Source organism: Prorops nasuta, unplaced genomic scaffold, assembly GCF_024137725.1.
Source record: "Prorops nasuta isolate Cenicafe-Biocafe unplaced genomic scaffold, Cenicafe_Pnas_1.2 PNAS00018, whole genome shotgun sequence".
In the NCBI taxonomy this organism is placed as follows: Eukaryota; Metazoa; Arthropoda; class Insecta; order Hymenoptera; family Bethylidae; genus Prorops; species Prorops nasuta.
In genome coordinates, this window is record NW_027116815.1 from 645629 (window position 1) to 659788 (window position 14160).

Here is a 14160-nt window from a genome sequence, read left to right on the forward strand (position 1 = left end):
AACGCAATTAAAGTCATATGTTACTAATCTGACCATTAGGCAAAATACATGTGTAAAATTCTCGTTTAAATACATTATGAAATTTGGCATTTGTCTTTTATTTTATTTCTATGAAACCTTACATTAACGAGACACGGAACTAAAAAGCAGTTGTAAATTTGAATCGCCAAGCGATTACTAATGCGTGTCGTTACCAATAATCTTGATGAGTACAGACCAAGACGAAAGAAATCAGATAGACATCTAGGGAATGTGTAGTTTTGTACATCTATGAATGAAACCACCATTAAACGTTTATTCCCATTATCCACTGTTCCCCTAACATGTCTAGTGTTGTATACAGTATAGGTACAAATTCATACTTATATTTAAACTGGGCTCTACGATCAGGAAGAAAAATAGGAAAAGGCGTACAGGGGTGATTAATAAATATAGAACACAGATTGATTTCGTGTATGCATACACAGGTAGGTAGTATCTTTAATTTACTTTTGAGAGAGCTGTACAACGCTATATATAGCTATTACCAAAATACTAGATACAGTGGTATACCGAAGAAGATAATTCTTTTATCTAATATAGCGGAGAACAAGAGACCATTAATGACATCAACGAATTTCGAGAACCTTTTTTGGTTCAAGTAGGACGACCAGATTGTGTTATTACTATTATTATTTAAGTTCAATTAATTAATGCTAATGACAATAACGGCAGAAAGGATTTCTCGTTGACGGAAACATTGACATATTGCATTAAAATATCTTTTTTTTATTGCAAATTAATATTACGATTAGATTATTGTTTGCTGTTAAACTAAAAATAACAAATTCTCTTATCAAGCTTTCTTCATAAGATCCTCCTTTTAAATAGTTTAGACTCACAGGAATATTATTCGTTTTTCTGGAGAACAAAATTATAGGAATAATCATCCGGTCATCCTGGATAAATCTTTGCATTATTGTTCCTATTTATCGTTATACAAGATGGAAAACACTTGACGGGCCATCAGGCGGTTGCGTAAAGTTTGCAGAAGGAATTGATTAAATGTTTTGCAGCTAAACTTTTTCTGCTAACTTTGTGTATCTCTCTCTTGCTATTTCTCTCTTCAAGAATTAACATGGAATGGATTCTGAAGACGCGTCATACACAATTAATAAAATTTATTTACAATGACTGTCGGCTAGTATTTCAAGCCCGTTTCTAAATCATTGCGCGCACGGCTCTCCTCTCCATATCGAGGATGGAACATTAGGTCGTTGGCTAGCATCTTGGATCTCGAGACATTTCAAGTAGGCACAGTGATGTAATATAAGACATCCAAGGCACTCTTCCGAATGACATTGTTAACAATAATAATTCCATGCAGATTTAATAGCACAGAATAGGAGGAATAATCCCTACACACAAGTAGAATATTAGCCTAACAGTAAGACACTAATATTTGTCACATCATGTTTTAAGTACCATCTTCTAAACTCGAGCACAGTGCTTGGAATGCAATTGACTGATTTACAAACGGGCTTCGTACATACATATTATAAATCTAAATTCATCTTACACATATATTCCATTATATATATTTATATCGATCAGCGAAAAAAAAACAAAAGAGAAGAACGTAAAATATAAGCTCTAAACCTATATGGTTTCAACATACGTAACTATATCCATACATACAAATACAATGAAGCATCGTACTTTTATTTTCTGCTTATTATTAATAGTTGTACCGCGAAGTAACAGTTCGATGGTTCAGTATTAATTGTCACAAATGTGATCAATGCGTTTTAGCGAAATTTCTAAGTAATCTTAACAAGAAAACACCGATTTCAATGGCAAGGTATCAGCGTTAATGGAATATTCCGTAGTCAATTCGGATTCCGCGAATATTATCACCCAAGAAACAAATGACAAGGATAGAGTATAAAGGGTGAGCTATTTTACTATTACATCTCGATCATCTTATTGTGGCAAAGGTGAAAAGATGAAGAAAAAGAGGTGCAGTATGAATTATATTTCGTCGTTTGTAGAGAAACATAAGATGATGCCGTTGATTTAACAGTGAGAGGACATTTAAAATTCATTAAAAATTTTTTAAATAAAGTTTTTTCTATTTAATTACACGTCATCGTAGTTCATTTAAAGAGTTTTCCAAAACATCTTTCATTTTATCATTTTATTCAGTATTTCGTTCGATATTTCGATTTGAAGTTATAAGTAAGTGAGCGATTATGTATATATACATGTATGCGTAACAGTAACACATTTACCTATAGGGCATTCTTGTCTAAAAGTTGTCCTATATACATCTTTTAGTCATCTAATTGACTAAAAGACACCTAAATGATGTCCTTAAGTCATTTGGTAATATATGGGTACTTTAACCTATAACCTAGCTACAACTATATGTACATTTTCAAATCGAAATAGCCGTCGAACGACAGAATGAAATGATCGATTCATACTTTTGAAAAGCTTTTGAGACGAGCTTTGAAAATGTTTAATAAAAATAGATAGTAACGTTTAGAAAATTAACATCATTTTCCCGTGGCCTCCAAATGAGTTTTGAAGGTCAATTAATGGCACAGAATCTTATGTCTCTCTCGGGACTATACAATCCTAATCCCATTTGTTTTTTATATTTTGTTTTTCTACGAGATAATCGAGGTTGTACATGTATATTAAAATAGATCACCTATATTTTTGGGTTGTCACTCTTTAATCGCTAGTATTTCTAACTTCTCGGTAAATTTAGATGATAATTAAGACTAGTGGTTTCAAAAAAAGTAATGAAAATTAGATCTTTACCAAATAGATAATTTACCAAGAGATTTACTATCAGATACGATAACCAGCCTTAAGCGGTAATTGGCAATTGCACATGTGCTTACAGGCCAAATAATAGATTTTTCTTCTCCCATCGATTCTTATTGTCTGCATTACACTTGTAAAATTGTGGTCATAAGGCAAACTCTGTACAATTCAGTCTCTCCATTATTATCAATTGGCGAATCTTGGGGATTGTACGTTTTGTTAATTTTTTCGTTATAGGTCGCTAGTCTGCCGATTGCAATTAGACGAAAGTATGGTCGCAAAACAATCACAGCTAGGTACATCGGTTAATGAGTTGTAGCGTTTTTTTCTTTTCGTTACAACATCCGCAATGCGAGTAACATTAATGACAAATAGTTTGAATGACAAAGAGTGGTAAAGAGCGTAGCAAAGAAAAAACGCTAAAACTTTGCAAGCGGCAGTAGCTTCAGCTGAATTCACTAAAATTATTACCATGAATAATTCTTTAATCAAAATAATGCAATCGTCGTGATCGGTAGAGTGCGTACAGCTTTAATAAATTATATGGGAGGCTTGATTCGGAGCATATGGTTCTGTGCTCAAAAAAGAAAAGTCGTTCGACTTTGAATGATGCTAAATATTAAGGCGAAAAGTATCATCAATGATTTAATCCTTGGAAATCTTAGGTTTACGTTATTTGTGCTATACTTGACATGAAACTTAATCCAATTTGTCCAAGAAGGCACTGATATAGAAATTTGCTTATAGTAGTTCAACGTTTTTAATGTTTATGGCACAAAGAACTGCTGGAAAAATATAAACAGTATTCATCTTACATTTTTATCGTACTCGACCCATTTTTATATAATTGCATATATAATTCATCCAATCATCAATGAACGCAAATAGGTCACTATATGCAGTAGTCATTATAGCAATAGATTCGTATAGGATCCAATTTTTACAAAACAGCAAACTTATAGAAGACCAAAAAAGGCGCAGGGTTAGTATATTTTCACGGATCCCAATAAATCATTAGACACCATTAACATTTTAGTGTCAAAATGAGGTCAGGACTCAGGACCAAGTTTTTATTGAAATCCCAATTGCCATTTAGGTCGTTTTATCTTGGATTGATTACGCTTAACTTTAGACTTTTAAAACCTTAATTATCACTATGACGTTTCTCCGATGCGTCAATTTCAATATTCATAAGCATATATATTTGTTTTATGTATATATCTCGACAAGTACAAATGTATACCATAAATCTCTCGAAAAAATTTAAATATTTTGGGCACCGGCAATATATTTATTTACACAAATATATATAATATCTTTCAAATATATACAGCATTTTTCCTTTTTGTCACTAATAGCCTGTAGCTTCTGCGTTTCCCGTATGCTTATTTATCTTTGCTTTTTTTGCGAGTCGAAACAGAAAAAATCTCAAAAAGTTTAGGTGTAAAGAATAAAAACTTATAATATAGTTTAGTACTGCTGAGTTATAATTATATACTTTTTCCACTTTCGGCGAATATAATTCAATGTAGAACAGTAAAGCGTTCCTATTGCAATTCTAAAAGTTTTAGCCATTTCATTTTTCTGTAATCACTAGTTTGACTATTCAGTCACCAATTGATAGCTTTAGATTAAAAATAGTCGTCAATGGAAGGCGTATTAATATTGTCTTATAATAGATGAAGCAATTAATCTAATCTTTGAAACAATTCGAAAAATATCCTTTGCATTATAAATATACGTTACTCAAGTACACATATTCACATATAGCCATTAAATTTGAATTTGTAATACTGCAAAATATTTCATTTTTGGTAGTAACCATATTATTGAAAAAAAATAATACATCACTCGATTTGAGTAGCCAGCACCTGTGTGTTTAAGTTTTTCCATTCCTTCCGAATCGTACTTCAACAATCCCTTTTTTCAAAAAGTCATTGTATCCCAATGAGATAAAATTAAATTTGCTTATTCAAAGTGTTTAAAAAACTTAGTTTTCTCTTGAATCATAACTACTATATATAGATCTATTGTGTAGAGCTAATATCTATTTACCACTGTAAATTCTGTACGTATATACACATATACTTTAGTACTTTTTTGCAATCACCGTACTTTCTTGATTACAGATTCTTTTCAATTTCATGCGATTGTGAAAACTATCTATTTAATACAATGATAATTAATTATAAAAAAGTAATCTTACTTTATTATCGCAATCATGCTTGTATTATCAAGAAGCAGCATATCATTCTTATAGGCTTTTCTGCATTCATAATGTATCTGATTTCGCACCACATTAATTGTTTATGACATATTTCCATAAATCTCATTAATATACTAAACCACTTATTCTTATCTTAACGTCTTTGTGCAATGAATAAAAGATCACTGTTTTTATCAATTATAAAATGTTTCAAAAATTAATTTATAATTTTTTATATCTATACAAGTTATGACACTGAACTAATGGCATTACGTGGGGAACCCATTTGTGTCAATACTTTATCTAACCATTGCAGAGGCCCATGTAGATGGGCTTCTATCCAGCATGGAGTAGAAGTTACATCTTGCCGATGGTATTCAGCACCCCAGCCTTTTACAAAAGACATCCTGGAAAAATAATTTTTTTTTTATTTTTATCCAAGTGATTTGTGCAGAACGGGAGGCTAAAACGTGGACAGTTCCCAGATAGACAGATATTACTTGAAATTTTTAGCAATTTACCGCAGCATATTTAAATTTATCAATATTGCTGCAACAGTCGTGGCCAAGAGATATTTTAGAAACATCATTTCACAATATTTACTAAATATTATCTTTATACTTGCAACAAAAATTTGATGACATAATTAGAGCTGAACGAGGTAGTATCTTCGATAAATGTTCTGTAATGTACCTGAGCTACAATATAATATTATATTGAAACATTTACTCAGGCCCGGCTCCACAACCCTTGTTTAAACTGCATTAAGTTAATTTTAATATATATATCATGTCACATAGAATATTACATAATTAACTTCATCCAGATTAAACAAGGCTTGTGGAACCGAGCCTTATTGCTGAAATTGTCATATATTTAATTGTAATATTTTCAGCATGACGCAAAAAAAAAATCAAGTACGTTTATGTCAATATTAAAGGATTTTCAAAATGAAAAAAATATATAAAAAGTAGTTTAAATGGATGACTGCAAAAATAAAGAGATTGCAAGACTATACGCACTTTTTGTAGATTTCAACCAATATGCGAAAGATTCTACATAAATTAATAAAAATGATTGGCAATAAATGTCCCTGATACTACCCACACACATCATTAAAAGTGGATTTATAGAAATCTTCATCATTCAATTGACTAAAAGACGCCTAAAAGATGTCTTTAAGTCACTCGGTGCTGTATGGATAGTTTCTATCTCTAACCCGTAGATATTATTAAATGTTTGTAATCTGAAACCTTAACTGAGTACATCGACAAACCCACCAATAAAAATAACATTTACATTTGCCCTTTCATTTGCAATATATTTTAAAAAAGTTTGCGGCAAAGCCAATATTAAATACGAAAGTATCTTGGCATAAAGTTAATACAATGAGTGACAAATAAAAGTTTATTCTGACAGAATATTTTATACCTTTATCTATCTGGGGTATTGCTTCTTTTTGGCTGCCTTTAACAATGTATAATATAAAGTGGTAACAAAAAGTAGAATCTATACCTGTCCACAAATCAGCTTCCTGTATTGTATGAATTAATATAAAAGAAATCTGTAGACAATTTTCTTACCTTATTGTGCACATTTTTGTTAATTCATATACAGCCTCAAAACCATGATTCACACTTTGAGATAATAACTGTGCAAATTCCTGATTGTTGAATATTTTTAAGGAGCATCCAGGGGGAATTTTGCATACCGTGCTTGGATGAAATCCATGATGATGGTTACAGTTTCTCGACTGCACAAATATTGCTGAGTCCGAGAGGCACTCTGCATATACTTCACCACCGACGTAATATAGGTGGACTCCTTTTCCTATGTGTCTTCTTGTGTTTTCTATGGTTGAGTTTCTATTAACATTGGACAATTGGCCCAGGCAAAAACGATCAGAATTATTGCTTGGATTTGTAAATCCATCAACAATTACAGAGTGAGATTGGCAATGAAAACATTCACCAACTCTGCAATTCAATTCATAATAAGCAATAGAGGCCCAATAAGGTGGTTCTTGATAGCAAACTGGTGCAACCTCTGCAGAGCTACCAGTATCCATAGCAGCTGGGTCTGGTGGAGGAGACTGACCAGGCTGGGAGCCATCCTCTGGTGGGGAGTATGCTGGTGGTGGAGTTTCAGGTAATCCATTTGTACCATAAGGACTTTGAGGATTGGGCGATGTTGTACTTCCAGGACTGGGAACAGATCCAACAGATGACATGGGGGAGTTTGGATTTACACTCGAAGTAGAGCCAGCATTGAAGCCACTAGAGGAATAAGACACATTGTGTGGCATTGTTGGCTCTGGAAGCTGCTGGAAAGGCAGCAGCGAATGACCTGGTGCATACTCAGAATGTCTAGGAACCAATACTGGTGGAAGCACGGGACTCTCCACCCTCTTATAATGATACGGGTTAATACAGACTTCTTTCTGTTTAGCAGAAAATGGGTACTGGCATAACTCCAAAGGTTTGAGCTCATGATGAGATTGTAAATCCGGCCATCTCCAGACTCTACAGTATATTACATGTGGCAAGCCCTTACGATGCGATACCTGCAATCTTCCGTCCAAACTTCTTGGAATTGTAACACATTTACTTGGAGTTCCTGGACAACTCAATGCACGCTCCAATTCTTCTATTGCACCTTTCCTCTTTTTAAGTTTTTTCACTAAGGAATCTACAGCCTTTTCTGCCCATTTTTCCTCTTCATCACCTTGTTTCCAGCCAAGCAACTTTTTTACAGCTGGGCTGGTGAAGGAAAACAAACTATTTAATGAAGACATAGGACCTGAGCTTGATGATCCGTCCTCATCATCCATGATTTAGTAATCACAAACAAAACCACTACTCCTCCTCCTTATTTCCTGTGCTCTTCTCACAATTTTCCTGCAAAAAAAGTAAAATGTTACAAAATCGTTATGCAAAGCTTTTTAGGAGGTTTCGATGAACAAAGTAAATACCAAAAATTCTCCACTGCCAAATGAGAAAAACCAAAGATAATCATTATTACGGAGTTACTGAGCAGATTGAATGACAAAGTTTGAATTTATAAGTAATATTTGAGAAAATTAGCCACTGCTTTTCCACTGCCAGCTCCTATTCTCTCTATAGAAAACAAATGTAGAAAATCTTCACCAAAATGTTCATTAAAATAATAATAAGTTTACATTTCGTTTACAGAACAAATTGTAATTATAATTTCACAACAATGTAAGATTGTATCCTCTCCTTCAATGCTCCTTCTCTCTCATATAGTTTTTTCAGTACTCCCTCTCCTTACTGGTGACACGAGGGAATTCGCGATGAGGAAATAGCAAACGTTGAACTTGATTTCACTAATAAACGCAAGGCGTATATACAAGTACACTTACCAATAAGCTTTGATATCCGTAATGTAATTGGACGGATGGAAGTTTTCGTTGGTCTGGATTGTTTACTTTTTCATTTTTTCAATCGCTATATAACGCGATTGCTTATTCTCGAAAGAAGAAAACGTCGCATAGCAGCATGGCGTACAAGATCATCATGGCGTTATATTTATGAGAAGCGACAGCTAACGTTGCCAAATGCCATGTCCGCCATATTAGAAAAAAACTCTGCTGTATAGTTTGTTGACGGAAAAAAACTGGATATATAATGCACAAGGAACGTTTATTTTTAGTAATCAGATCCGGATCGCAGATCATACTTGTCGCAGAGTTACAACTTACGAAAACAACCACACAACCCTAGATCGTCTAATGTAGACTTGAGGTAAAAATTGAAAATAATGAATAAAATGTAAGTATATTCGTAGTTTTCATTCATTATACTCAATCTTTAGTTTACTAAGTTTACCATTTGACATATTTCCATTTTCTACCCCTTCCTGCTACGATTAGCATGTATGTATATGTATTTAAACACTTCTCCTCACCAAAATGGCGGATAGGCCTCATTTTTCGTATTCAACTATTGGTGACGGACTATTTTATGTTGGCGCTACACGATATTGACCAATCAGCGCTCTCAAATCCCATCATTCCGAGCGCTATAGTCAACTCTAACACGAACCTGTATATATACATATACATATACAAGGTTTTTAAGATAAAACGAACAAACCTTGGTCACAAAATGTTGTTTTAACTTCGTAACTCGGCAATTTTTGCTGTAAGACATTTTTGAAGACAAATCAAAAAACACTTCAAAAAGGTTCTATAGCAAAAATTGCTATCTCTTAATTTGAGTTACGAAGTTAAACAGCATTTTATGTGAACGGTCTGATTCATTGTATGTGAAAAATCCTGTATATAATAGATGTTACCTAGCTTTTAAACTATGCAAGAGAAGCTTTAAATATAATTTATTTAAATTCAATAAAACAAAATGAAGTTTTAATTAATATTAGTCCCATTCCCAGCAGCAAAATTGGTCCCAGTAATGTGTCAATATTCAATTTTGCTACCTGAGAAAAGGAAACCCTGTGTGGACAATCATATAAAAATATGTACGAATTATATAACTTATTTATTCTTAATTGTGATATAGAGAATAAAATAAACATTACTGATATATATATATATATATATATATATATATATATATATATATATAAGTCTAAAAAACAGAAATTATACAATTTATTGTAATTTATAAATAAAAAAATAATAATTTTCCTAGATATATGAATATGTCTATTTAACTTCTAAAACGAAGCAAAAAACTATACAAGATTTTTTAAATATTATTTTTACAGATTTAGGAATTCAGATGACTGAAAAACTGAATTAATAAAACATATTAAAGTCAAACACATATTAATTTAATTAAACTGGTGGTATGTGGAGGCTGACGATGCACGTAATTCGTCATCCACCCAACAGAAAATTTGTATCTTTCCTTGTACGCTGTTGACTAAAGTTTTCACTCTGTTCTTAAACAAGAGAGCTTAGATAAAAAGTACCTTAAACTCAAGCTTTATTTTCAAAATTCGTTTATATGGAACTGAGGACTTCTAAAGGTCACTTTTAATCTCAAGACGTAATTTAATGAAGAATATCTTTTATGAATCCCGGCCTTCAATTCAGATCCTGTATTTTGTAACTTTAACGAAAATTTTCGGTGTCTGTACAGACAAATAATAATATATATAGATATACATTTATATCATTACACATACCGATACTTATCATTAACTTCTGCCTAACAATACCGAAATTTTTCGGTAAGAGTTACAAAATTGCCCTACAGGTTAGATCTGTCCTTAGAAACCTAATTTGAAGTTGGTAACTTTTCGTTCCCAAAGTAAGACGTGAAAATTTGGATTTACAGTCATTTTACATATAGCGACGCAGCCGGCAGCGCAACGCGAGGCGTCAAAAAGCGTTGTTTTATTTTTGAATATATACGAATATTTTATTATATTGCATTAATATATAATATTAAAACAACGATTTTTGACACGCTACATCACTATGTGTAAATCCAGGGAAAAGTAAAGCCATAAAAAATCGACACTAATCGTTGCTCCATTTTGAAAACGTAAATAAACAAATCAGAGAAGAGCGAAGTACCCCTACAATTTACAAGCACCGTTAACCGTACCAATTTGAAAAATCTCTTTCTTTTCTCGTGATTGAAGAGAGTTAAAGTTTTACCAAATACATATCATTTCATGGTTGTCTAAATTTTAGTTATTCATAAAAAGATACAGAAGTATATAAGAGCGAATTTGTAGTTGGTAGTATTGCAGCAGTTTTCTGGAGTCGATGAAAGTGTGTTGTTAAAAGATAGCTGACATTGATATGTGTGGATGGACGATTTTTATTCTTAATCAGTGATATGTGTGAGAAGCCTCGTATTTTATCTGTATCGCATTATGACCTGCATCGTGGTGTGAGCTTTTGAATTGACAGACATAACCTATAAAACCGTTGCTTTTGGAAAGTAAAATTATTCAAACTTAGTTTTGCTGTTTAGTTATTCAAAAAATGTACAAATTTAGGCCATTTGTCTTTGAGAAACATGAGCCTGCCAGTGTTAAAAAACCAAAAGGCAGAAGTGGACACAGAATAGCCTGCGATGGCAAATACATGTATTCCTTTGGAGGCTTTAATCCAGGTGTCTCAGTAAACGATCCAGATATGCTAGATAATCCTAATTGGGCATATAGCATTCCTTTGTTAAGAGAAATGTGGAGGATGAATTTGGTTACAAATAGGTGGCAACGACTGCCTAACCTGGAAAATATACCTAATGAGGTTGCTTCTAATGCAATGATTCTGGTTGATAATGCCTTGATAATTTATGGTGGTACTGGCGTACCATTTGGCTATAGTTGTAGTAATCAGCTTTATGTTTATAACATCGATAATAAAAAGATGTGGCGGGTTCCTGCTAAAGGACAATTGCCAAAACCTCAATATGGACAAGCTTTGATCTATCATAATCCATACTTGTACACAGTTGGAGGAACTTCAGGCTCTGAATACTCATGTGATATTCATAGATTAAATATTAAAACTCATGTTTGGGAAGCAGTCTATATTTGTAGGGGAAGAGATCCAGCTGAGCCTTCTGGCAGATACAGACACGAGCTTGCATTTGATGGTACCTTCATTTATATCTTAGGCGGTGGTACTTCTGAAGAGTCATATGGATTCTATGTAAATATAAAATTATAGAATAATAGTTTCTTATTGTCAAATAATTCTCTATTTCTTTATTAAACAAACACAAATTTCTTTAGAAAATACCAGCTTTTGATATTGAGAAGAATAAATGGGTAACTTTAAACACAAAGGGAGACTGTTATGATGAATCTTACCCTGAAGCAAGGCGTTGCCATGGATGTGTTCAACACACTGATCAAGAAACAGGTGTAACATCTGTCATTATCTCTGGTGGCTATAATGGAGATACTATCTTCTCTGATGTCTGGAAATTAGATGTATCTCATTTACAATGGACTTGCCTTAGAACTTGTGTTTTACCAAGGCCTGTATATTTCCAATCTGCTGCTTTAAGCAAAGAAGGATGCATGTACACATTCGGTGGAATAGTAAAAACAAACAATAACGAGGTTTGTAATTTACTTATAAATCCACAAACTTTTATTCTTTTACTAAATAATAATATTTTGATATATTTGTTAGTTTGAGAGAACAGATGATGTACATTCAACCTGGCTGGTAATACCAAAATTATCAGAAATCTGCTTGCAGGCATTAAGCTTCTATTACCTAAAAATGTGGAATAAATCTAGAGAAGAATTATTAGAGCTAGGAATACCTCTACGATTTGTCGAAAGAATTGAGCATAATAAGGATTTAAGTAGTACAAAATTAAACTTTAGACTGCCGGGCGCCACTTAAGTGGTGCGAAACCTTTGTTATGGCTTTTTACCATAAATATATTGTTAATAGTTAAAATGGTCATAGAACATATTTAAAAATTCTCTCGAAAAAAGCGCCAGCAGTCTAAAAGTTACCATAATTATTGTTTTTATATATTCTACTATTTTTTTTAATATTGTTTTAGCTTTATTAAATAATTTATTGATTTCTTAATCCAGCTTTATTGAGTACCGGCATAATATTGCATAATATTATTTGTAATTGTTGACTTCTTTTACATTTTAGTAAAATATTGCAAATTAGCAAATTCATGTTACGAATCTCTAAAACATTTTGTAACAATTATTTGTTATTAGAGATGAATTAACTAAAACAATAACTGACTACAGTTTTTGAAGATGCTATGCATGATTTTAAATAGCCACAAAATTGGTTGCTAATTTAGATCATTGTACCTGAGAAACAAAAGATTTCTGTCTGTAACTTAAATATTACATCATAGAATCAAATATTAGAGTAATCTAACAATGAAAAATTTGTATTAGATCTGAGGAAATTTATATTACATATAGATTTATATTCTCAGGAATATAGCATTGCATATAAAATTTTGGACTTCGTTTTAGGTTTATTTATACTTATACGTAAGATTGCCATGACGAAAATATTAGATTCATTTTAAAACTAATTTTGTAATCATGTAAAGTTTCTTTCCATATAAAACTGCTATATAGACTAATTGAAACATACTTATTTTAAATGGTGGAATTCTGGTTTTTATTTTACTTGGAAATCTTCAATCAAATCTATAGTTAAAATCATATCGTTTTATAAATTTATTTCCAATAATTAAATTTCCTAATATTATTGTAACAAAAGTCAATGTATTTTTGAAAATACAAAAGAAGCTCGGTTTGTATCGGCGTTCAATACCAGACATGTAAGCAGCAATAAATATCACAAAAGAATGCAAATAAGTAAAAATCTTATAACAGAGTTCGAAATGTTTAATGAAAATTGCCGTTCGAAAAAAAAAATGAAGCTGAAAATTTTTTATATATATGTAAAATAAATATTTTATCTTAAGTTATAATGTGTATATAAAAAAAGAAAAATTGGAGAACATAAAAATTTATTCTTATTAATTCTGTAATGCAATATGTGATATATTAAAATATATATATATATAAAGACAATGACAAGGAAAAATGATTCTTTATTGATTTTTCAACATTAAGATAAAATTTCCAGTTTAAAGTTTTTATCTTTACAGCTGCTGGTTATAAATGCCAACATTACATTGACAGAATCTTACTACTCTGACTCTGGTAGATTGTAGTATACGAAAAATGTTATAAATAATTCATGAAATTTATAGCAGGTGGCATTACAAAAATATTCCTTTAGGTTGGTGGAAAAATTATAGAGATACGAATGAGCCTGCAACAAGAAGTCTAATTCTCTTATAAGTTATATACAAACAAAGTATAATTGCAGTGAATAAACAAAGGAAAAGTAAACATTATGAAATCAAAGAATATATAATTATAGATTTAGATAAACAAGAATGAATAAAGTCAACAGAAGATTTTTGACAGTAAAAGGATTATTTTAGTTTTTTTTTGTTTAGAAAATTCCATTAATTTTACTATATTTGCAAAGAAATCTAAATTTTTTATGATAAAATAATTTTAATGTTTCAAAAATTCAAAGGACGAGAAATTGTCGACTTCGGCTATTACTGCGCATGCGTAAATTAATTATGGTTATAGTGGAGGGTTACCGGTTACCC

At 31.9% G+C, this 14160-nt stretch overlaps 2 protein-coding genes across 7 annotated transcripts; one reads left to right on the forward strand and one right to left on the reverse strand.

Annotated features, from left to right (window-relative positions):
• Positions 1–1145: 1145 nt before the first annotated feature.
• LOC136779807 (protein mothers against dpp-like) lies at positions 1146–8611 on the reverse strand. 3 transcript variants are annotated; one of them, XM_066737645.1, is made up of 5 exons: positions 8403–8611; positions 7992–8136; positions 7378–7917; positions 6604–7296; positions 1146–5427 (listed from the first exon to the last, which is right to left on the reverse strand). In XM_066737645.1, the coding sequence occupies exons 3-5, from the start codon at positions 7848–7850 to the stop codon at positions 5268–5270; spliced, it is 1326 nt and encodes a 441-aa protein (XP_066593742.1). In that variant the 5' UTR covers positions 7851–7917; positions 7992–8136; positions 8403–8611; the 3' UTR covers positions 1146–5267. The 3 variants fall into 3 exon arrangements, with proteins under 3 accessions (XP_066593742.1, XP_066593740.1, XP_066593741.1); XM_066737643.1 differs by having other exon boundaries at positions 6604–7917; positions 8403–8610; XM_066737644.1 differs by lacking the exon at positions 7992–8136 and having other exon boundaries at positions 6604–7917.
• A 77-nt stretch (positions 8612–8688) lies between these two features.
• On the forward strand, positions 8689–13564 carry slim (scruin like at the midline). 4 transcript variants are annotated; one of them, XM_066737650.1, is made up of 4 exons: positions 8689–8811; positions 10751–11678; positions 11762–12094; positions 12168–13564. In XM_066737650.1, exons 2-4 carry the CDS (start codon positions 11004–11006, stop codon positions 12384–12386), a joined length of 1227 nt encoding a protein of 408 aa, XP_066593747.1. In that variant the 5' UTR covers positions 8689–8811; positions 10751–11003; the 3' UTR covers positions 12387–13564. The 4 variants fall into 4 exon arrangements, with proteins under 4 accessions (XP_066593747.1, XP_066593744.1, XP_066593743.1 ...); XM_066737647.1 differs by having other exon boundaries at positions 8711–8811; positions 9434–11678; XM_066737646.1 differs by having other exon boundaries at positions 8724–8811; positions 8913–11678.
• The last annotated feature ends 596 nt before the right edge of the window (positions 13565–14160 follow it).

Coding starts and splice junctions, on each gene's coding strand:
- LOC136779807 (XM_066737644.1), bottom strand. CDS start 7,850: ATGGATGATGAGGACGGATCATCAAGCTCAGGTCCTATGTCTTCATTA. Junction 5,428..6,603: donor ACAAAAATGTGCACAATAAG/GTAAGAAAATTG, acceptor TTATTTTTCCAG/GATGTCTTTTGTAAAAGGCT.
- slim (XM_066737650.1), top strand. CDS start 11,004: ATGTACAAATTTAGGCCATTTGTCTTTGAGAAACATGAGCCTGCCAGT. Junction 11,679..11,761: donor AAGAGTCATATGGATTCTAT/GTAAATATAAAA, acceptor AAATTTCTTTAG/AAAATACCAGCTTTTGATAT. Junction 12,095..12,167: donor TAAAAACAAACAATAACGAG/GTTTGTAATTTA, acceptor TATATTTGTTAG/TTTGAGAGAACAGATGATGT.